At 29.1% G+C, this 25,727-nt stretch overlaps 1 protein-coding gene across 2 annotated transcripts in view; it reads left to right on the top strand.

The window, feature by feature from the left end:
- LOC136983165 (GTP-binding protein Di-Ras2) overlaps positions 1 to 24,816 on the top strand; it is a 48,204-nt gene extending 23,388 nt beyond the window's left edge. Inside the window, exons 1-3 of one of the 2 annotated variants that reach the window (XM_067279821.1) lie at positions 2,722 to 3,050; positions 17,114 to 17,257; positions 22,645 to 24,816. In XM_067279821.1, coding sequence (XP_067135922.1) covers positions 17,120 to 17,257; positions 22,645 to 23,106 — 600 coding nt within the window. In that variant the 5' untranslated portion in view covers positions 2,722 to 3,050; positions 17,114 to 17,119 and the 3' untranslated portion in view covers positions 23,107 to 24,816. Of the gene's footprint in view, positions 1 to 2,721; positions 3,051 to 17,113; positions 17,258 to 22,644 lie in introns of those variants that run through there. The other variant, XM_067279820.1, reaches the window with a different exon arrangement.
- The last annotated feature ends 911 nt before the right edge of the window (positions 24,817 to 25,727 follow it).

The raw sequence follows: 25,727 nt of genomic DNA, 5'->3' as shown, positions 1-25,727 counted from the left end.
ACGGAAACCTGAAAAGACGGAAAATTCTGATCGTTACCGAAAAGTCGATCACAATCTCAAGTTACAGTATTAATTATAATTTAGAATTTGGCCGCTGTTACGCCGAAAATTTTCGCTTTACTCAGGTTACGTCACTCAATTGATCGCACACTTTCCGCGTTAGACAGGTTTTCGGCTTATAACAAATCGTATTTTTATACAGAATATGGTTTAGTTTTAACATTTATTTTCCGTTTAGACAGGTTCCGTTTTGTAGAGGGTGTTTCACTGTATCGTTCTATCGAGTATCAGAGAAATTAGATCGATATAAACACTGTTTCACTCTTGAAAAGTTATTCTATCCTCATAAATGATGATAAATGACGACAGATAAGTATATACATTTAAAGATTAGAAAAAAAAATACAGTTTATGCTGTTATTTTGCTTTTTATAAACAGTTTAAAATGCGTAATAATAAAGTAAAATATAGAATATCTTCCCTGAATATTTTTTAGTACAGTCGTTAAATGCTTTTAATCTTCTTTGAAAATTACTTATAAATCTTATAGTTTAACCATGTTTATATATACAATATTACCTATACACTGCGGAACCTGTATAAAACGGAAACCTGCCAAACCGGGAAATATATTCGGTACTGTGGATTCCGGTTTACACAGGTTTTACTGTATTTATTTACAATTATTATTATTATTATATATTATTATAAAATAAAAAAATAATAATTTTTACAATTAAAAAAGGCCACATGTAAACGGTTGATATTTTTTCAGGAACAAAAATGAATACAAAATAACCTGTAAACAACGACCATTTTTTAAAACATGTTTCAGTCAGTGTCCGTTGTTCGGAGGTTCGACTGTATAAATGTTTCGTTTAAATTATTTATTTTTATTTATAAATTTATTTTATGAATTAGAGAAGATTTATAATTAATTTTTTTTATATACATTAATTAAAATTTTTGAATTTTTTACTCAATTAAAATGATTTATTATCTGTTATTTCTTATTAGTAAGTGATTTTAATTAGAAAGATATTTAGTGAAGTGAACGGAAGCGGAAAATTCGCCTGGAATTTATCCAGAATCGATTCATAACGTTTATATTTTTATCCATAATACATATATATATATATATATAATATATATAATATATATATATATACACTGATAAATTTAATTTAATTTTCTTTATTATCTTATAATAAAAAAATAAAAAAATATATGTGACATCAAATTATATAGAGCATAAAATTATAATTTATTTTCTATAAATTAAATATGTTTAAATATTTTATTATTATTTTTAATTATTTAAGAATTCGAACCCCGTATCTACTTCATTTTTATATATTAAGCATATAATATGGGATTTCTAATGTATAAATGTTTAAATTTTCCATATTTTTATTTAAAAAAAAAAACTGAAAAATTTTGTTGAGAAACGGTTTAAAATTGATCATTTTTTAAATATATTTTCCTTTAAAAGTTGTCTATATTTTTTAATAATTCATTAAAATTGTATGTTAATTATTCAATTTTAAAGTAATTTTCTTCTTATATTTTCATAAAACTCTATAATTTTTAATTAAAAATGATTGCTTTTAATCTAAGTAAACTTTGTTTATCAATCGGTAGTTCGCGGTCTACCTGCATGGAAATTCGTATTCCTTAATGTTATTACGCTTTGCAGATGCCTCACTTTACGATGAGATAAGAAAAAAGCCTTAAAACTGAATACAATTGATAGATTTTAATTAAAAATAAATAAATATTTAATGGATAAAAATGAGAAATAGATTATATTGGGCATATTCATCTTGAAGTCAACCTAGTTGAATAGTGTTAATCGATATTACTTCGAATAATTGCAATATATTCTTAATGACCTCGAAATACTATTTATACCTTTGATATAGTTTCATGCTCTTGATATGCACTTCTATGCGATCTTATACTACGCTTTATGCTCTTGTAATACTTCGTTGCAAATATCATATAGTTAGAGCCAGATTTAACCAAAACATTGAGGTGAACAACCAAAACCCTCAAAAATTGTAGTCAATAATAAAAAGACCATACAATGTGAGGCCTATTAAATGCGAGGCCCTAAACCATCGTTTATTCAACTTATAAATTCAACACAGTACACAATTCTTTGTGTCTTCTAAAAAGATGCAATGAATTATGTCAAGTGTTGGATTGTGCTAAGGAAGAAATTGCTTTAATGATACTATCATTTCTTCTCGTAATATTGATCTAATTCAACATTGTAATGAATATCATATATCGGGAATCCATTTACTCTTCAGCATTTATGGTGAAAAGTATTCACATAAAAGAGTTTTATTGTTTAAAATGTTTTACTTTTATATAAATTTAAAAGTTTTAGTTTGATTAAAGAAGAATTGGATAAATTGCTTCAGCGAAAGTAGAGCGAAGACATTTTTAAAGATTGCAAAGTGAGATCTTCGGAACCGGCTACAGTGAGCAACATTCTCTCAGGATCTTGTATAAATAAAAATACGAAGATGCGGTACATTTGTACGCATTGCTTTAAGAAAGAAGAATTAAAATATTCCTAAAAGTAAATCGAATTCGAACAAAAACTTTGCTAAAATTCGTACTAATTCCGATCCGGCACGGAGCATCATACGGAGATGTGAAGTATGCCAAGCGCATCTCCACGGAATTAACTGTGTTTTCTCCTCTTTTTCCGGGATTCCATAATCGACATTGACCTGGATTCCGAGAGGAGGAGGATGGAATTCCGTTCCGAGTTAATTAGCTTGTCAGCTCTGACTCCTGCAACTTCCTCCTCGTTCGCCTTGCTGAATGTTTATCGACCCTCTTACAGACACACTACCCACAACACCTTGCGAGTATTGCTGGGACTGACCTCGCACACACGCCCACACGACTCTCAGGCAGCGTACACAGTTTCATCTACTCCCGGAATATGTAATTTGTATAAGATATAAATATAAATGCTCACCAGTCGCTGTGGTACTCTTTGATAATTTCTGTGCTGTGCAGCAAAGATCAAGGTAAGTATGTGTTCGAGTTAATGTTACATTATACATTCAGGGATGACCTCTAACTTTATGGTAACCTCTTTCACAGGTTAATTAGTTCAGTTAAATTAATTAAGGTAAACCTGTGACTTATTACTGACATTGAATGTGGGAGGAAATTGTCGTATTAGTCAACTAACTTACTATGACATTCAATGACAAAGTGGAGGGGTGAAAGTAAGACATCAGTGGCCATAAGTAAAGTGTCAAGATACCTAAATATGGCATAGTGGATAAGACGGGATATATATATATATATAAGTTCTGTACCTTTATATTGCATTTAGCAGAAAGATAAAGGACAGTATGCAGTAATGGGCCTAAAGATGCTGGGATAGGTTAGATTGAAAAAGTTTATTCTCTACTTTGTACATCATAAGAGAGATTAAGTTGTTGAAGAAGTTGAGTTACATTGCGTAATATAATTTAAAGTATAACTTATGAGAACTTTGAATGTGATAAAACTGTGCATAACGTTTTTGTTCTCAGCTCTTATCATTTGTTATCGATAAGTAAATGTCAATTGCTTCATCAAAGTGTGTAATTAAGTCGAAGCAGCCAAGTAAACTGTAACAATTATACTGTAGTTGCATTTAATTTAGAAAAAAAAATTTGACAGTAAATTTATATTTATTACAGAAAAGTAGGGCAGATTATTATTATCTTCGCCTGATAATAGATACTTTCACTGTTTATGTTCTGTTTACTGCAATTCCTATTAACATAGGATGGTAATATCAATCAACATCCTTTGTCTTTTTCGATATGGGTCAATGTTTGTCCTTCACGATATATACGATAATCTATGCTTATCAATTTTAATTTTGTTTTCTTTTTTATTTATTTATTGCGAAGATTGTCATATAATATAATATTTTTATGTGAAAAATTACAATTTCAAAGCAGCTATTTTACTCAAAAACCATTCTATTCTATAGAGATTTATCTATAATAGTTGAATATATATTCAAAATTTTCTTAGGAGTGATCAAAATGTAAATTTTCCTATTGTAAAAAATGATGAAATTTTCATGATTATTAATAATTTTCTTCTTTTTCGGCATTTTTCGAATAAATATTTTACATAAAATGCCAATTTTATGTACAGAAATCGACAAGTTTTACGGTTTTAATTGTTCAGTAAGCAGCTTAGTTAATATAGAAAATCAGTTTATAAATTTAATCATTATATCTGTATACAATTGGATTAAATAATCATTATATACGCATATAATATATAATAAATAACTTAATACAGCGAAACCTCCAAAGACGGCCATCTCTATTTTTATATTCTCGTCAGCGACCTTTACTCAAAGGTTATTGACTGTTTTTTTTCAATTAATTTTGTGTTAAATCACATTTAACAATTATTGTAACTAATAAAATTTAAGTAAAATATCGAAACTACATTTCTTAATTAACAATTTTATGATATTTTATATATTATTTACTAAGATTTCCATTATAACAATGATTTTAAATTGGTTAAACAATGTTATTAATTTTCGACAAAACCACTGAAATGTCCGTGAGATTTTCTTCACTATCACGCAAAGATTCGTTCGATGTTTTGCCTGTTTCGTGACAAAACACGAAAGAGTTATCGCGGGTAAAAGTTATAAACCGATATTATTCACTGTTATTTCCTTTTTTAAAATAATTTTATTCTTGGAACGTATGTTACTTGCTTAAATTGTTCGAAGAATGTTTCATCGTAAACAATTGACAAATACTTAGAAATTTTTTTTAAAATTAGTAATACATTTTTTTAAAAAAAGATTGACGAAGCATAGGTGGTTCGCTGTATAATACAGAAGAAATAATTTAAAAATTTGAATTTCTAAACGATGATTGGTTGGAGAATAAAAGTAGGCGGTGACATAATTTTATATTTTTAAGTAATCATCTTAAACTTAGTATATCTTTTTTAAAACATTTTTAATCTCTCATCTTACATATTTTACATATGCCCGCCTACATTTTAAATTTTTTTCCTACACGTTCTTCCTGTATTTAAGTACTTCTTGGTTTATATTTAGAAATAAGAATTCCTCTTGACATCTATATGAATCTTAAGAAAATATTGAAGTAGCTACAAAAATATAACGTTACATCACATAATCAATAACGAATCATTAGGAAAGTACGAGTGAGTTAAGCGTGGATGTGGTTTTTTATGATTCATAAAACGTATCAGTAATACTTTAAATGAATTTCTTCTAACAATACGAACATCATTGATCCTTTATCGTAAATGGAATTAATGAATTTTATATTTATTTTTTTCCCCCATTGAATTCTATTTTGTATTGCTTGTAGTTTCTTCTACTAATATCATAACTCAATTCTATTTATTTTATCTACAGGATGGTCTAAAAATCAGTTATTTGTAAACTATTTAGAAATTTTATCATGAGTCAGCAAATTGTAAGTGTGTGTCAAAGCGTTGTAATTTGTGCATTGAACAAGAAAGCTTTCACTTTTAACAATGTTTACAAAGCTTCTAAGTAATAAAGTACCAGTACTTGAACAGACATTCGTATGGTCAAGGCGGTTAAGGCGCCAACTTACCATTCTGAGGATCAAGAATCGAATCCTGATAAAGTAATCTCAGAAAGTCTGTCCCAAATATATTGGGCCCGTTCTCATCATCCGGCCGTTTCCATTGTGGGCCTAGCATAATTCACCATTGATATGGAGATTTACGTCCTCTGGACCCTAAGAGGATTTTTTATGATTAAAAGGTCCTCTTAAAACCCACAGGACGGTAATAATTCAAAAAGATACGTATTTGAATAAGACAGCAAATTCTTTACAATTATTAACTGTCTTTTCAGCCACCTGTATTTGTACAAAACCAATTATTTTCTGCATTTTATATGGCAAATCGCTTAGTTCTTTTCCATATCATGTTTCAAGTAATTTTATTTGGCTTCATTGCTTTCTCTTTTAGAGCTTTCTATAGAGGAAAATGTTTATAAATCATTAAAATAAAACACTTAGTTGTTAAAAATATTAGAATCAGTTATATAAATCTCGTCTAGAAAATATTTACCTGGTTTTTATTACTTAAAAACCTTACTAATGCAAACATTGATACATTTCCCATGTTATCAATGATGGTGATATCAAATAATGGTTTTCAAACATATAAACTTTATATATGTTATCATGCAATGGTTCAATGCATTTAAACGTGGCGATTTGGTGCGATAGTAAAACATAATATTACAAAACTTACATATTTCAACTATTATATATAGCGTAAAAAATGAAAACTGCAGCTGTTATATGAAAAGTTTTATTTTTAGAAGCTAAATCGATAGTGGGAATCATCACTAAAACAAAAAACAATAATAATAATGAAAACATCTAGTTATTTCCGGCGACGTGGTGTAAACGCAGAAGAAATTCCTTAAAAATATATTAAAAAATTATTATTTTTTAAAAAATTTTTCAGGCGGCGCTGTTATTTCGAACAATTACAACGTTTGAACTTTAATAAAAGTCGTAGCGCCACCTGAAAATATTTTTAAACGATTGGAACTAAAAAATGTTATCATTTTAAAAATAATAATTAAGAAATTTAAATAAGTTTCCTTATCATTCAACCGAAAATTATTCGTGAAAATTTCTCTGTAGAATTATATTTGTTTTAAAGCCGTACGACGTTATGCAAATATAAAGTCTGTAAATATTTATTTTTTTAAAATTTACTTTTAATCTCTGTATAGCATGAATATAAAATTTCTACTTCAATTTAGAAGAATAAGATTAAAAAACAAATAAAACAAAAGAAAATAGGAAATGAGAACTCGGAAATAGTAAGGTTTAGTGTTATTTCGAGGAGTTGATATTGAATTCGTATGAATAAGTGATGAAGCGGTGCAGAAATCAAACAAGAAAACTAAATTTTAAAAAAACCTGAAAAAAATACAGTTTTGATTCTTAATAGCTTAAACAAATGTAGAAGAATTGACTGTTTTAAACGTTCTTGAAACAATTTTATCAAGATTACAAATAAGAATTCTTAATTAAAAGTTGAACCTTCTTGTTGACCTTCACCATAACGAAAGCGAATTTAGAAGGTCATAAATGACAAAAAAAAAAAAAAAATTGCAATATTTGGGAATTCAACATTCAAACTTCATTAACAATTTAATAAATGTTAAATTTTTAGCTCGAAGGTTTATATATATAATATATATATATAACAGAAGGGCCTCATAGATTGTGCGCAAGATTTTGAAAAATGTGGGGTTTAAAAATCCACCACTGCCGTTATGAAACACGGGCATTGAAAGTAAAAGTCGAATTGTGTCCTTTATCGTTTAAATAAAGGACAAAGACAATTTAGCTAAAATAAAGAACGTTTGGCATCCCTAGGTTTAAACAAAATTAATTTTTCATAGTGTAGTTTATTAAATTTTATAATACAGATTTATAAAGTAACAATATAATGAACTAAGGAAGAATCGCAGTGTAACAAATAAATATAAATTATATACAGTTTTAATTAATATTTCAATACTTCCTAAATAAGGAATTTTTTCTCTCTCCGCCCTGTGGGCACTAAGAGGGTCTTTTAATCATAACCATCGTGAGTTTAGCCAGTCTACAGTAGGGTTATCCACATAGTGAGGGATTGAATTGGCTTAATGGAATAAGAAAAACTGGTCCATATTTAGGTGTTGGGCACGTGAAGAAAACCCGGAAAATTTCACGCGATCAACTACAGTCGCGGGTTTGTGCCTCATTTAGTATTCAGTTTTTTTATGCACTCGGTCGCTAATGGGGAAAGGATGAGGAAAGAGGCCTGACATATTCGTGACAACTACCATCGAAAAATTCCTGAATTTTTTGTCTGCACGGATTCGATCCCGGATCCCCCAAAGTAATGGGTTGATGTTTTAACTGCATCGACCATCCCAAAATGATGGGTCAACTTCAAAACCAGCCAAAGCAAGATTCGTGTGCAAGGCCTCGTTTCCTTAATTGTATGTATGTACGTATACGCAAAATTTAACTTAGAAATTTGTAATCAAATATAAAAATTATTACAGCGAAAATTATATTTAAACTTTTAATTATGTTGAATTACAAAATTTTAAAATGTATTTAAAAATTGATGTCATATTAGAAAAGAGATAGCTTTAAACCTTCATTCATAAATAATTGAGTTATTAAGAAAGTTATTTAAAATTGAAATTGTTTTTAAAAATTCATATCACGAATTAAATATTAAATAATGTATACACATATTCTTTTCAAATCTTCAATCGATAAAATATCAGAATATTTTAAAGATTTTATTTATCAATTTTTTAAATAAATTAATTCCTAATTCAAAAATAATTTTCTTTTCATTTAATTATAATTATATTTTAATAATAATTTTAATTATTTGATTATCTTTATTATTACATGAATGAAATTAAAATTAATTATTAATGTTTATTCTAATTATTAATTAAATAAATAAAATTCCGAATTACAAGTTTGAAAGTTGGACCAATAAAATTGCGTTTTATTTAAAAAAAATAAAATAAAATTTAATTCCAAATATGGAAAAAAATGAAGCAAATTCTTATTTTTCAGTAAAATTAAATGGAATTAGTTTTATTTTATTTTTTTAAAATTTTTTTAAGAAAAAACAAAATTATCTTTATTATTATTATTAGAATTAAATTATCATATGATCAAATCAATGAATTAAAATTTTATATAAATAAAACTGAAATATGAATTTTTTTTATTAAAAAATAATAATAAAAATCAAATTGAATAGCATGAATTAAAACAGTAATCATTGCTCGAGACGAATAAATTACATTTTATCAACTGAATTTTCACATTGAGCAAAAGTAAACATGAAGAATTTTTGAATATTTTTCCGTAAAAAACAAATTCAAGTAATTATTTTTATTGAAAAAATAAATAAATAAATTTTGCCAAAAAATCGTCTTACTGGTATATTAAATTTTAGAACGAATCGTTAACGGAACTGGAAATTATTAACAATTTTACGTTAGCGCCACGCCGCGTCGCGTCGCGTCGCGCGCGTTTTAATTCAATATGGAAGTAAGTGTACGGTGCGTACATAGCATTCTTTTCTCTACTTTTTTTTTTCTAAAATTGAGAGGATTAGTAAAACTAAACTCGAAATATTAAATATTTTTAAAAAACGACTTGTATGGTATAGATTTTGTTAAACAATATTAGAGGGGAAAAAATGATAAGCAGAAACAGAATTATCTGAGAAAATATTATCGTTTGTTTATGAATTCAGACATTTCAAACATCAATAAAAACCTTATTATCTATGAGAGGTAATAAGATTTCATTTGCAGCATCTAATCTTCCAAGTTTAAAGATAGACTTGTAATAAAATATATATATATATATATATATATATATATATATATATATATATATATTATATATATATCGAATAAAACTCATTCGAAGAAGGTAATATTATTTATTTTTATTACACAAAAAGGAAAATTTTCTTTACTTGATTGAATTTTATCATCTTTATATTTGCTACTGGTAGAAAACACCACTTTATTACTTTATTCTTTGATTTTTATCGATTATAAACCTCAGAATTTAGCGCTTGTAGATGCACTTTTTGGTGTATATTTGTGGCTTCTCGAATAATTTTATTGTTTATTTTCCTTCCTTAATAGTCAGAATTCGTGTTAAAAGATTATTTTCGCAGAAAAATTATGTTTGTTTTATGTTGGTGTATGTTGTTTCGGATCTCGTTACGGAGGATGAATATTTTTGTTATAACTAAATAATGGCTGGCAGGAATGAAACCAGATTATTACTTAAAATTTCTCATATTCGTGTGATGAGGTACGTTAAATTTTAGAACGTATCGTAACCGAAAACAGAAGTTATTAACAATTTATGTTTGCTCCGCGTCGCGTCGCGTCGCGTCGCTTGCATCTTAATATGAAAACAGATGTATGGTGCACGCCAAGCATTTATTTTTTTACCGTTTTTAATAATGAGAAAATAACATCTAAATTTTGTAAGAAGAAGCAATGAATATATAGATCAATATGTAAATCACCATTACCCATCTCCAATCTCTGAATTTTGATACGATCGAATGATTTTAATGTTAATCTACGGACGTGGGCGTCGTACAACCCACGTCCTGTTAATAATCTATACTGTTTCATTTTCGTTTTATATATTTCTATATACATTTTCTTATCATAGAACGTATGTTCTAGTATAAAACAAACAATAATTCGTGACAGAATCAAATTGCGGAGAGTTTTTTTTTAGAAAAATCCAGAATAAAAATCGACAAATTTATCTGTACCGTATAATCCTGGAAAATTTATGTTTCTCTTTATGTGCAGGTTTAAAAAACATTATTGATGATTTATTCCATTCAAAATTATGTATTATATACAACAATTTCGTCTATGAATATCTTACTCTCCTGAATATAAATGATTATTTTAATTCGTAATATATGGATGAAAATTCTTAATTTTTTAATTAATTTTACCTTGTGTATATATTTTTTCTTGTATTTCTGTTATATATTTAAGTGAGACATTCGTTTAATCGCATCAAAATGCCAAACAGCAGAGCAATCGATGCGCATTATATACGATCTCAGTATCTTTTGCATTCGTTTCATCAAATTTCCATATAAAATTTCAAAATAGCCGTTAGTAAAATCTGTAATAACATAATTTTAAAATGTAAAACAAATCGTTAGCTAGTGCTTAAACATATCTAAAAGATATATTTAAGGCGCCGACTAATGAACAACAGCGCAGAAGACTGCACTACCGGTGCGCATTATATACGATTTTCGACACGTTTTTTGTACTCGCGTTAAATCTATTATTATTTTTAGCCAGGTCTGTGCCCGTACGTTCCGAACCTGTACTTAAGATAATCTTAGTACGGATAAATCGACTTTTAGACCACCCTGACAAGAACAACGTGTCTAAAAATGCATTCGGGTTCGTGCTTTTTTTACACATTTTCCCAATTATCCTTAACTAGAAACGGGTTTTTTTAGATAGTCACGTTTCCAAGAAAATTTTTAGATTGAAAAAAATATATATTTTCAATTCTAAAAAATCTAAAAAATATATATATTTTCATCAGATGTCTCTGATACTTTCGAAGAAATATTTTATATATATATATATTTTAAGAATCTAGATACGTTTTAATGCATTAAAGCTTGCTTAAAATCCAATAAATTCATTGATTTATGTACCGGTTTCTGTACTTTTCTACATACTTAGCGTGTTAATGGAAGGTTTTTATAGAGTCACACGTATACAAATTATTGGGGAAAAAAATGCTATACAGAAATATAATATGAAGTAGGTGAGACGTACAGATTAATTAATTATTGTGTGAGGTTAACTCATAAATATTCAAAACTAAGCTTCGATCATGTCACGAAACTAATTCTTTACGAACATCAGGAAATTAATATGAACAAGAACGAAGAGAAATTTATATATTTGATATTTTACGAGCAGAAAAATGTCATAAATGATAAAATATGACCGAATTATATATATATATTATTAACTTCATTATAGAAAAAAATATATATACATATATTATACGCGTGTACGTGTATAAAGTTTATTACAGTGCACATTTGCGTGTAACTCTTCACAGAAAGTTTATTTTACATGAATTTCTATATAAAATATATTCTTAATATTGTAATTATTTACTTTTAGATATATATCTCCAGTATTTTAAACATAGAATAACAATGTTCTTGCATGTTAAAATTGTTTATGATTACTGATAAATATACCAGAGCGGTCCAAAAGTCAATTAATTGTGATAAGTACCTTGCTAATATTTGGGTTAGGTACCGTCCATTAATTAAGTGTAAAGTATTTAAACCTCTTTTGACCACCCCCCCCTAACTCCTTGTAGTCTACAACGATGTGCTTTCCGTAAACCCCTTTCCTCCTTTAAACTGTACACGTATCCTTAATTCTAGATCATCCCATGTTTACAAAATATAATAATTTATAAACTTTTTGTTATTTGATACATTATATAATGTAATATTTATAAATTAAAAACTTCCTTGCGAATTTTTCGCTAATTTTCCTCAATTAAGTCCACATATTTTTTTAAAAAAAAGTCAGTCATCTGCGATTGGTTAGATATTTAAAATACGCGAACGTTATAAACATTCGTCCAATTAGCATTCCAGAAAAACTATACGTATCGTTACGTAATCACGCTTTCGACCAATCAACGGAACGAATTTATGTTATTTTCCAAATGCCGTAATCGCTGGTAGAATCCACGACCAAAAAACATCTTGGAGATTTTAATTCTAAAAAATGATTAGATTTTGTTACAGATTTTTGTTGCAGATTAAATATTTTATATATGGTACATATTTATAGACAGAGAAATTTTTATATGTATTTTTAAAATTTGATTTACAAATAAACAAGCTACAGATTAGAGTATAGAGCCTCCAGTTTTTAAATTATAAGAGGCTCCACCTCTATTATTTAGAGGTGGGAGGCCTCTTATATGTTATATCCAGAGTCAGTACGAGTAGCAAACTGATCTTCATAGGGCCCCACGCTTAGAGGACCTCTTGAGAAGGCTGTATTGCTATAAACCACGCAAAATATGGAACCGAAAGGGGTGAATTTAGACTCTCATTTATACAATTTAAAGTAAAAAATAAAAATATTAAAAGTGAAATGAAAGTTTTCAAAGAATTTTTTTATATTTTTTACGATGGAAAATGTAGTTGTAAACTCTGAATACAAATAACGTATTAAATATTTAAGAATTTTAACAATGTAGATTGAAATTCCATTTGAATAAAATTCCAAGAAATGGAAATAAAGTAATTTATTATTAATGAATGGGGAATTATCATCACAGTTTTATATATATATCTATATATTAAAAAATAAATAAAAAAGAATTTTATCTCGAATAAAATCTATTTAATAAATAATTTGAAAATACTTTCTCCCCTTTTCCGAATACGTAACGTTATAAAATGAATAATTTCACTTCGTATGAAACATTTCCTTTAATGTTTTATTTTTTATATATATTTTAAAATCTTTTTATTAATTTTTAAAACTATTTTGGAAGTTTTTTACATTAAAATTTCACTTGTTTTAACTTAAAAACAAGCAAAAACCAGCCTTATAAATCCGTTTCAAAAGCTGCTTTTGTTTTCAATTTTTTCGTTTGTCTGTCGGTCTATCCGCGCGGTTTCTAGAAAATTGACAAACTAAACGTTAATAGTTTTGATTGATCTTATATAATCTGTCTGGCTGTCTGCCTGCATGCTTTCTAAGTAACTAAAAGTGGAGCTGATGCTATTAAATTTCAATTATATACGAAAATAACTTAAGATTTCTATGGCATGTAGAAAATGATTGATGTATTACCCGATAATCAATTTCTGAACCGTTTCGAACACAATTTCATTAGTTTTGACGTACGTTTGTATGTCTGTCGTCCATCTCCATAACTAAACAACGGTTTATCGTACAGAAATGGTTTTGATATATAAAATTCAAAATATTCTCATGGTTAAATTTACTAACTTCTGAAACTATTCGCTACCGGAAACGGAAGTTATTAGCATTTTCGATTTCCATTCGCATCGCCGCGCATCCGTTTTAAAGTAGCTGGCGCGAGTCTCGTGGCATTGGCGAATTTTAATTTTTATTATTTTCTTGAAATTTAAACAATTTTAAATTATTATTTTGTTGTATACGTTTGAGGCATTTACTTTTGGAAATTGCTCTTAGGAATTGCTCAATATTCCAATTTTCTCCATATATTTCCCTCTTTATGGCACATTCCTTTCGCATTTATACTCGATCCTTGGTGATTTTAAACGTTTCCTTTATAGTTTTAACATTTAAAAAAATTTAATTTTATATGTTACACATACTTTCTGAATCAATTCTCCTTGCCGGGTGATACTCGCTTGCCGATAACTTAGCGAAAATATTTGGTCACGAAAGCAATTAAACGATTTCTGAAGAAACATTACCTAAAAATTAATTAATTTATCGATTAAATAATATAATTCTATCGATTCTTCATGTAAAATTCGATACAAACGCAATTTTTCTCTAATAATCCTCTTCCTCTTTGTCCATGCTGCCACTTCGTAATTCAAATAAAATCTATTTCTTCTTTGACACCGTGTTTTGTTGATTGTTGGACAATGAACCCAAAGTTGAGTTTTAATTAAACACTTGGCTTTATTTCCATCTTTATATAGTTGATAAAGAATAAAGATGGAAATAAAGCCAAGTGTTTAATTAAAACTCAACTTTGGGTTCATTGCCCAATCAAATAAGATCCTGATTTTTATCGTGAATTTCAGATATTGATGACAGCGATTTGATCTTTAAAGAGAGATAATTCAGTATCGAATGAATTTCTTCGAGGAGTTTCGATCATCGAACATCGTTTGATCAAGAATTTTTAGTGCAGAATAGTATCGATTATGATAATTTCAACATCGTAGTAATGTTGTATCGACGCAACAAACCTCAATATTGAGCAAAATCAAAGCTACAGAGCTTCAGGGCAATAGCTCTGATTTAGTTTATATATCATCAGAGCAATTTACCTCATTCCTCAGTATCGAATTTCGTCAAAGCTATGGATAAGAGCCGCAAACTTCAGATTAAGAGCATTAAATAATTGTTATCAAAAGCTGTAATTATATTGTTATCGATTATAAAAGAGGATTTAGTATCTTTCCCAACAAAACATCAATTACTTTTACACCAAACAAAAAACAATATTATTATTTCCAAACGTTAAAAAAATAATACAGTAGACTCTCAATAAATCGAAATTTTTCCTTCCTATACACAGAGAGAGCAGAAAGGAAATAATATGCCTTACAAAAATTTTCTACTACCTCAGGCACCTGGCTTTAGCGGGGAAACCCCCCCAGGGTGCCTAGTTTGTTATGGAGTAACAACACGAGTGTGTTGGGAGTGTCACGTGTCATGAATGGTCTTAGTGAATGAGTTTGTACCATGAGACGTTCGAGTTGTTACTCACATAACTCGAGACTAGGCACTCAGAAGGGGTTTCAGCTGTGCTCTTCGCCCCCTAAATCCGCCCTGTTTCTTAATTTCGACATTATTCAATAATTTGATGAGTGAAGCCTTCTTTTGTGGAGCAATTTGCTTGGTTCGTCGTGCAGCTTCATTCCAAGTTTTTGCTAATCATTGGCATTGCATCTAACGGGCACACTCGGGGTGATTCTTCTTCAATAACGATCCGTTCGATAAGCTTCTTTATGACGTAATTTAAATCTTGAACGATTCCAGGATATAAAGATTTGTGCACATTCAATTATGCGGGTGTCTAACTTTTTTAGCCAATTAGAAAAAGGCTCCGACGTCATTCTCTCTTTCTTATTTACTGCACATTGCAACGTCTTGGCATTGCGGTATATCGAGGTTTTAAAGTTTTCTCAATTAAATCAATTCACTCCTCTGAAGTTCTGGTGAAAACATTCGAAGTTGCGGTGTAATTTTCGGGTGTAATCATCACTATCTTCAAGTAATATCAAGAACTTTGAAGCTGTACTTTTGCACTATCATCCGTAACGCGCGATCATTATCAATTCTCGTTACCACTCTTAATCACCGCTGTAAATGTTAAATGTTAAATGTTAATCGTTATTTACTGGCAGTGCAGTAGTTTAATTATACATTGGATAAATACTATTAATTATTAATAAAACTTTAATTAGTAAATATTTTCAAGTTAAGCATTCTTATGCCAGAGGCAATGAAACCAGAATTTTCATTAATTGCAGTGTTATTTATTTACCCGTTTTACCGTTAATGGAGGGGATTGTGTTGGATTGACGGAGTAAGGCAACGCAACACGTGGGCGATATGCCAAGGGGGGAAAGAACTTTCTACCAAAACTAGCCCCTATTTAAAGGTCAGACACGTGGAGAAACCCGGAAAGCTGCGCGCTCGAGTACTACCGAGATTACGATCATAGTAGAGCATCGTTAGTAATTCGTTTAACTCTCCCGACTTTATAATAAAATTTTATGAACAATACGAGCAATTATACGGGCTGCAATTTTTCATCACAATGCTCTCAATTTCAGTAGTGTCATACTTTTCCTTGTTAACAATAGTCATGCCCATCATCTATCTAACTCCGTTCTCGAGATTAAAGAGCGACAGACAGACACACGGACGCCAGTGGGGATTCACGTATACATTTTTTTGAAAATTTCGGCCCAATGAATACATACTACAGAATTTCAGTATTATAATTATAAATATAAAAATTACGTATGAATAATGAAATTGTTCACACATAGGTTCTGTAGTACGAACAATGAAATTGTTTTTACCAGAATACACGAGTGTGAGTGACAACACATGAACTGACCTCATTAATAACGACAGCAGTTTATCATTACCTGCCACGTTATCTTCCAAATGAAGAGTTACACGTTGTTTTGCTTTTTTAACCTCTATGACATCTTTGAACACCATAGTATTGTTCTGCGTGCCCCATTTGTTGTGTGAATTGTTTATTTTTTCTTTAAGTTTTCCATGGGCAATAATAATAATGTCCGTACACTTTACAAATCACAGCAGCAAAGCGCTTTTCAGCATTTGAATACTCATATTTACTGTCTGATTCCATTGTTGATTCAATCTTTCCTTGTTTTTCAAATATGTAGAAGAGATTACACAATGGAATATCAAATTCTTCAGCAATTTATCGCTTTTCTCGGAATTAAAATGGTCAATACATTGATTAAAAGGTCATTATCGGTGATGAAAATGCCAACATGCCATTCAAATCGTATACAAGTGTGTTCAGTAGCTGAACATTCATACTGTATGCACTTGTATACAGTATAAATGCTCAATTTCGAATAAGGAGTGGCACTAATTATAAAAAATGTTCAAAGATTTAATTTCATCTTCAATTATATTTTTAAATTTTTTTTACAGTTAAAAATGCCTGAACAAAGCAACGATTACAGAGTGGTCGTATTCGGTGCTGGAGGAGTAGGGAAGAGCTCACTGGTCCTAAGATTCGTCAGAGGGACCTTCAGAGAATGCTACATACCAACAATAGAAGACACCTATAGACAGGTAAAAAATTAATTCATTCTCATTAAGTTTAACGAATAAACTATAATGATATTTAATACGTAAAATTAGAATTCCCTCTCCTCTTATTTGCATAAAGTTCCATTATTTTAAACGGTTTATTTGATATTTGCATGAATTTCGTTTGAATGTTAAATGCATTTAAAATCGTTTCGAATGACTTCCCTTTAAATTCCTCTTTAAAATCAATAAAATTAGTATACAAGAAATACAATATTTAAAATGATGGATGCTGAAAGTAAATGGGATGCAGAGAAGGAAAAATAAATTGTTTTCAGTTGAAACGGCTAAAAATAATTGTGTTCAATTTAAATAAATTTCATTCTGGAATATTTCTTGACAAGGTTAAACTCTATAATTTTTCTTCATACTGATTTTCTATCACTTCGACTAGAAAATATCAATTTAAAGACATAAAAATTACTGTATGGACTTTTTATTTATTGATTTTACGTGTCTATATATTCTGTACAACTGTTTATTATTTAATGATGTATACAGCTATTGTATATCTGTTTTAAATGTTTATTGTTTTGTTATATTTTATGATTAACTTAGGTATAGAAATATAACAGTATAATAATGAAATGTGTTTAATATTTAGTCTAAATAAATAAACATTACAAAACGGCCTTTTAATGTATTTTATAATGTTTATTGGTGCATGAACACCAACTGAAGAGAGACTATTTATTATGTCTGAAATTCATTTTGAGTGTTCTTTATTATGTGCATGTTAAAGAGCCATAGTTTATTGTAGAATTTTGGGTGTTAATAACATTAAAGAATACGTAAATTAATCTCATTCGCTGGTGTGATTAGACACACATACATACGGACTTTTTATTTAGACTAAATAATAAATAGTATTAAGGGTTAGGAGTAATAAATTATTCCAATGAAATATGTGCTAATTAATCATTTTTATGTTCAAAATGTCTGTCGTCGAACGTAAAATATTGAACTTTTCATTGTTACGCGTGTTCTGAATGTTTCATTGTTGCACGTGTTTAACTAATTTTTTATTGTTGCATTTTTTTGTCTTATTTAAATTTCATTAATTGTCATATCGTTTTCTGTTTGAATTTTATCAATTGTTACTTTGTTTATTTTTTCTTTTGTTTACTCTGTAAACTGTTACGTTATTTGCCATTTTATTTGTTAATTGCTATGTCATTTACCATTGTTTTTATTTTATCTAAACTTTATAAACAAATTACGCAAGAATTAACAAAGCAAACAAAACGAAAACAAATGACGCAACAATTAATAAAAATTCAAATAAAAACTCAAATGACGCAACAATTAATAAAAATTCAAATAAAAACACAAATGACGCAACAATGAAATTTACATAAAAGAGAAGAAAAACGTAACAATTGACAAAATTTTAAAAAAAATCGAGTGACGTAACAATAAAAATAAAAGTAAAAACAGAAGAAAAATACAGGAGAAAGTCGTCTTAACAGAAAATTTGCAATTACGTAACAATCGATAACATATTTTTGACTTTTAAATATCTACGAAATTTGAAAATGAAAAGCAATCGAACTGGAGTTATTTAAATAGCCAGAAGCACTTACAAATCAATGTTTACGAAACTGCCCGAGTTCGTTCCAAGTGGAAAAATATTCTCAAATGTTATTTATTTTGATGAGTTTGTTCAACTCCCTAACGATAATTATGACGAATTTTATCAACCATTAAAATACATTTTCTAATTTAATTTAAATATATATATATTAAAAAATGTAATTAAAAAGATAATTTTTTAAAAAGTAATTTCGTCATTAATGTACATGTACCATTTAATAAAGCTTAAATATGTTAGGAAAGTGTGATTTTAATTTAAGTCCTTCCTTTGGAGTTGAAGAAAGTAAATATTTAAGTTAGAAAATGATTTTGTAACATTTTAATTCAATGAATTTGTTAAATATTCTTGAAGAAAAAATGGCGTAATTATAAAATGAAGTTACGTGATTTCGATACTTTTTACACGAGGATTTTTATTATTAATTTTCTGACTGTTGTATGTAACAGAGGGAATGTTAAAAAATGACCCCCTTCCCAAGAATTTTTTTACATTTTTGGACACCGGGATGGCCTTAAAACGTCCAGAAATCCAAAAAAGTTAGGGGGGGTTGTATGTTTGGGTGTTTGAAGGGCACCACTTTGAAGCTTAATAACTCCTGTATCATCTGTCGAAACTTACTGAAATTTTGCAGGGAGGTTTGTGTATTAAGGACATTGATGCTACTAAATTTTGATGGTTAAAGGTCAAGGGGTGGGGAGGTAGAGGGGGGTTAACGTGTCGCATCTCCAGTGGGGTCGGGCTTAATGAAGATTTTACTCGTTATCATCTTTTACAATTGTTTTTATAAAATTCGTCTCTAACCTCAAAATTAGTCTTTTTGCAATTTTGTAATAATTAGAAATATAAAAAGTTTTTAAAATAAAATCCCTCTACAGATGGCGCGACAAACGATTTTAACTTTTCTGTCGGGGAAAGTTACGCAACTCGTTGATAATTTTTTTTAAAAAATTATTTCTATTTATAAAACAGATCGATAATTTATTTTTTAATATTTAATAAAGTTTATTTGCATTAAATTCATAAATTAATTCATTGCATTTTTAAAAAAAGTCAATAATAGTCAATAATACTTATTATTTACGTAATAATAAAAATATATTGTTACGTCATCAAGTTCTAAAACTAGTAATAATATTTTATTGTTGCGTCACGGAGGAATTTTGTTTGAACAAAAGTTGTTGTAATTTATTATTGCGTAACAATTAAATTCGTTATTAACGGTTATTACGTAATAATTACAGCTTTAGTGTTTATAAATTATACAGAAATAATCATTGTTACGTCACATAAATGATAAACATAGTAATAAATAATTACATTGTTACGTCATAAATTGATTCTATTTTAGTAATTCTTGTTATAGTGTTTACTATTTATTATTACGAAACAATTAAAAATTATTGTTTACAGTTGTGACGCAATAATTAGTACAGAAAAAACGCAAATTTTGTTCACAGTCAATCTCTGAAACCTCTGAACAACGTCCAATGGCGTTGTTTGGAGGTTAATGGCAAAAAAGTAAGTTTTTTGCTGAAATGTGTTATATATACTACTTTATATCGAGGTAACTTGCATTTTTATGAAGGAATTTTGGTTACGCCTGTGTTTTATTATACTGTACTGTACTGTACGTTATATTGCTTAGCAAGCATCTGAAAGGTTCTAGAAATGATAAAAATCTATAAAAACTTTTCGTATAAAAAAACCCTTAAAATTACAGCCAAACTTCGATTTAGTATCATCGTTTGTTCGCTTCTGAAATTGGCACTAAATCGGGTCTAGCGTTAAAATGAAGTACCTCGTCACAAGTCTGAGTCTAGCGATTTGAAGGTCACTCCATTTGGTAATGAAAATGTCGTTTTAAATGCAAAAATGTCTGTAACGCTATTTGGGATAGCGCTATATCGAGTCAAAAATCGTACATTTAGCTTTAAGCGTTCGTTATTTACTATTTACGAGGCACGAGTGTTTTATTTTGGTGTTTTACTTTGGTGGCGCTATATCGAGGTTTGACCGCCAAACTGAGTTAAAGTCTTCACTAAATTGTTAAGCTTCTTAAGTAATATATATATAAAAGAATGTATTTAGTTTAAACCTCCACTGACGGCCAAAAATGACCATTGTTTGGAGGTTCCTTTTTGGCCGTCGTTTACAGGTGGCCATTATTACAGGTTGACTGTATTTACATTGATTTTTATATACATTAGAGTGAATAATAAAAAATTTATAAGGTTATTCCTCAATATAAGGACAAATCAAAATATTTTGTGTCATTTAAAAAAATAAATAATAAATTCGATGTTTGATTTATTTTTTCATGTTTTTCTACAGAAAAAAAATATATATTGAATTTTTTATTTGTTTATTTTATATCAACATGCAGCCTTTGTGTAATTTATAAAATTTTCTAGGAAAAGAAACAGGTAAATTTCCTTATTTTCTAGGTTTTTTGACAGATAAGTTAGAGGAAAAAATAAAAAAATACATAGCCATAGTGACAACTTCATCCCTGAACCAATTTAAAAGTATTTGTAAAAGGACATCACCTGTCAATTCACCTCCGTATCTCGGGATTAACAAGTCAAACTACAGTACTTATCGACTAATAATCTCTATACAGCACACTCTCGATGTAGTGATCACTCGATATAGTGAATTTACCTGTCCCACGCTATTCCCTAAGCACATAATGGATGATTTGAGTTCGCTATATTGAGCATCCACTCTATATAGTAGTTCTCGATATAGTGAACAGTTCTTGCTATTTTTTTAATACATGTAGTGTGAATTCTTAACATAGTAAGCAGTGTTTTACTTGTGAGGGTTCATTGTACACTGTATAAACTCTATCGCTCGAACCCCGATATAACGCCACTCTCGTAAAGAACAGGTTTTCCCGTAAATATTAAACAGAAGACCCTTAACATTAAATGTACGATTTTAACTCGATATAGTGCTCCCCTGAATAGCGTTACTAGACGTTTAGAATGAAAAATCTTACATTGTTAACATCAAATCTCGATTTTCAAACTCAAATTTGTATGTAGACACCATTACTGTATGTATTGTTCGAGGTATTTCGGTATAGCGCCGCACTCGATTTAGTGCTATTTCCGTATTTTTAAATTAATTCAAAAACGTTATTAAATTGACAATTTCGAATTTTTCGTTTTCCTAAACACAGTGATCCAAAAGTCAGTTAATAATGTATATTATTTTAGGCTATTTATTGTTAATCGCAAAATATAATCTTAAAGACAGTCAAACCTCGATATAGCGCTACTCCAGTAAAGTGCCAGTGAATACGAGTGAATACACGCGAACGGATCTTCCCCATAAATATTGAACAGAGAACATTTCAATGCCCACATACACAACCTCGCTGTAACGTATAATTTTTGTTGTTTGAAGTCCCCAGTTTAGTGCCACACTCGATTTAGTGCCACTTTCAGAGACAAACAAATGAATGGCATACAAGTAAAGCTTAATTACATTCATTGGTAATTTACAAGAGTAGCGCTATTCCGAGGTTTTGACTGCGCCTATCTCAGTTTAACTGACTTTTACTCCATCCTGTACGTACACAAGTCAATTTTTTCATAACTTTTGCAGTACTTTTTTAAACATTTCATTCCTTTTATCACCGTATGTGACCACACCATTCCCAGTTGCCTGTATCTAGTATTGTCTATTGACGTTTCTTATATATCTATATATTGACGTTTAGTGTTACTTATATGTATATATTGACGTTGGGTGTCATTTTTCCCTCCAGGTGATCAGCTGCAACAAGAACATATGTACGCTTCAGATAACAGATACAACAGGAAGCCATCAGTTCCCAGCCATGCAACGACTAAACATCTCAAAGGGTCACGCATTCATCCTGGTATACTCCATTACAAGCAAGCAGAGTTTAGAAGAGATCAAACCGATCTTTCAGGTGATCAAAGAGGTGAAAGGGGACATAGAAGGCATACCGATTATGTTAGTAGGTAACAAATGCGACGAGACTGAAAGTAGAGAAGTGGAAAATCAATATGGAATGGATCAGGCTAAGAAATGGGGCTGCGGTTTCATGGAAACTTCAGCGAAAACTAATTACAACGTTAAAGAATTATTCCAAGAATTGCTGAACATGGAGAAAAAAAGGACCGTGAGCCTACAATTGGACACGAAAAAGACGAAATCTGAGCTACGAAAAGAGAAATTGAAGGGAAAATGTTTGTTAATGTGATTCTTCAGGTGCAAAACAAACAAAAAACACACACAATTTCGAACGACATATCGAAGATGATTCTATGAAGGGACCATATATATATGTGAATCTCTCTCTCTCTCTCTCTCTGCATATATATATATACATATATAAATATAATATATATATAATACATATACATATATTTTTCTTTCTTGTTTTCATCACGTGTTAAGTCTCATTTTAATTATTAATTTATAAAAATAAATATATGCCCATGGGGGCGCATGAAATACAGAACTTAATCATCTTGAACACGTGCATAAGGATATATTTTGCATTAATTTCCTCTATTATAATGGTGCTGTGCAACGTTGTATAATTAATAATCAGCGTTAGGTATACAAGAATGCAACCTTACACTTAATTAACACATATAATTATAGAATTTTTTTAAAATTGTTTTAATGTATAACGAAGGTCAAGCGAAGGTCAAAAAGTATAAGCAAATTGCTTAAAAAATTGTTATTTGTTCATTTTATAAGCACAAGAAATAGTTGTAGAAAGTTAAATAAATTCTAAAGTTCTTGGGTACTTATCCAAGTAATTTGCCCCATTAATCAAAGAAAAGATTTAAAACTTCAATAAATTCTTGGGTATTTGCCCATTTAATCAGAGAAAATCATCGAAACAAATGGAATTCTTCGGGGGAATTTATCTGAGAAATTTACCAATCTCTGAAGAAAAAATCAATTAATTCTTGGGTACTTGCCCAGGAAATTTGCTCATTTATCAAAGAAAGTCTTTAAAAAATTAAATATATAACCTTACTTAATTAGTAATTTAGCTAGATATATAATAAATCTATTTATTATTAAAAAAATCAATAAGAAATTGTGATACACTTAAAAAAAATTAATCAAAATCACATTAAAATGGAGCACTTTTGCAACTTTAAAAAAATCACAAAAAAATTGCAAAAAATTCAGTAGTGATTGTTTAACAAAAGTCAGCACTTTAACGTTAAAAAATACCTTAAAATCATTTTGAAAATATAATTTTCCCCCTTCAATATGTGTATTTTATAATTTAATAATTAAATAAACACATATCTAGAAGAATTATAGCTGATATATATATATTTATATATCAATCAATGGTCATGACATTTTTTGATGATGGAGCTTATATTCTTTGTACATAAACAATTAGAATGGTGAACAAATTAAAAAATAAATAAATAAAACACAAATTAGAAGAAGAAAATGTCTAATTTGAATACGAAAACACTGAAGAGGCAATGAACAAATTGTAGAAAATCCTAATTTTCAATGGTTTGAAAGTGCAATTTGCCCCACCAAACTGTAGTATAAATTGATTTCTAGTGTATATAAGCGCGTGAATTCAGGTTAATTATGTATATTATGGGATATTCTATTGTTAAACACACAGCTTAGTAACAATTGTTAGTAATTAGAATTATAATTAAAGAAAATATAACTCACATGTTGCCAGGGAGGAACACACTTTTTCATAATATTTCAAACACTTCTTTGACTTCTTTTTTTAAATTAATTTATTAATTTTCTGCTGCAGAAAGGGAGCACCAAGATGAAAGAAAATATTATATTATATATATTTCTTTATTTGGACCAATTTGATTAGAAAAATAATAAAAATAAAAATAAAATGAAATTAATAAGAAAAACTATTGCTTGTAAAATTGTAATAAAGTTAGTGACTAGTTTACTTGTTTGTCATTATTTTTAATTTAAATATAAGAAGAAAAACATGATTAAATACACCCAAAAGCCAGTTTATCATTGTAAGTTGTAAAGCACTGACAATGGACCACCCTGGACGGTTTCAATTGTATAATACAGTACACGGGATTATATAAACAGGTACTTACCGAGTTTAATGCTTTGTTACTTAATTAGAGTCGTCTCGATTGGACAATTTCCCTCCGTCTGGTGCCAAAATTTGCCACCCTATCTCTTGGATTGGTGAAGATTTGACAATTGAACATCTCCAGACTAACTCGAGGAGTATGGGGCATGTCTCCTCGAGTATACATCCACGTAGAGGCCACAAGGATTCGAACCCCTTCTATAATGAACACCCGGCTGAAACGGGAGGTAACGTGTTAAACGCATTGTTACATACATCGTTCAGTCGTAACAAAGCATCGAACTTGTTAATTAGCTCTAGGCCCACCCTGCAAACAAAAACGTATTGTATATTACAAAACAAAAATAGATAAAGGGTGGTCCAAACGTGAGTTAACTGCGCTAATGTGAATCAGAAACCGCGAGTTGAGAACAACGTACCCTTACCTAACTGAATTACAAAATACTGTAATGTTAAAAATTTAGTCTTCACAGTGATTAACTGGCTTTTGGACCAACCTATATCTGTTTTTTTTTTTTTTTTATAGTTAAAACATAAGAATATTCTGCCTGAAGTGGCATGAAACAAACGAAAGGTCAACCTCGTCAATACTTAAATCCATTAAGTAAGTATCTAAGCTTAGAAAAGTGCGAATATTTCTGTGTAAATTGTATTTTATTTATTTATTTAGTAGAAAATTTAATTTACGTGGTTTTAACGAATTTACATGATAAGTTAAAAGAATTCACTTTTACTTTCCAAAAAGGAGT

This window comes from Centruroides vittatus, unplaced genomic scaffold (assembly GCF_030686945.1).
Source record: "Centruroides vittatus isolate TY-2023 unplaced genomic scaffold, ASM3068694v2 contig_877, whole genome shotgun sequence".
Classification (NCBI taxonomy): domain Eukaryota; kingdom Metazoa; phylum Arthropoda; class Arachnida; order Scorpiones; family Buthidae; genus Centruroides; species Centruroides vittatus.
The sequence above is the reverse complement of the archived record's forward strand: the minus strand, read 5'-3'. Positions and strand labels throughout refer to the sequence as shown.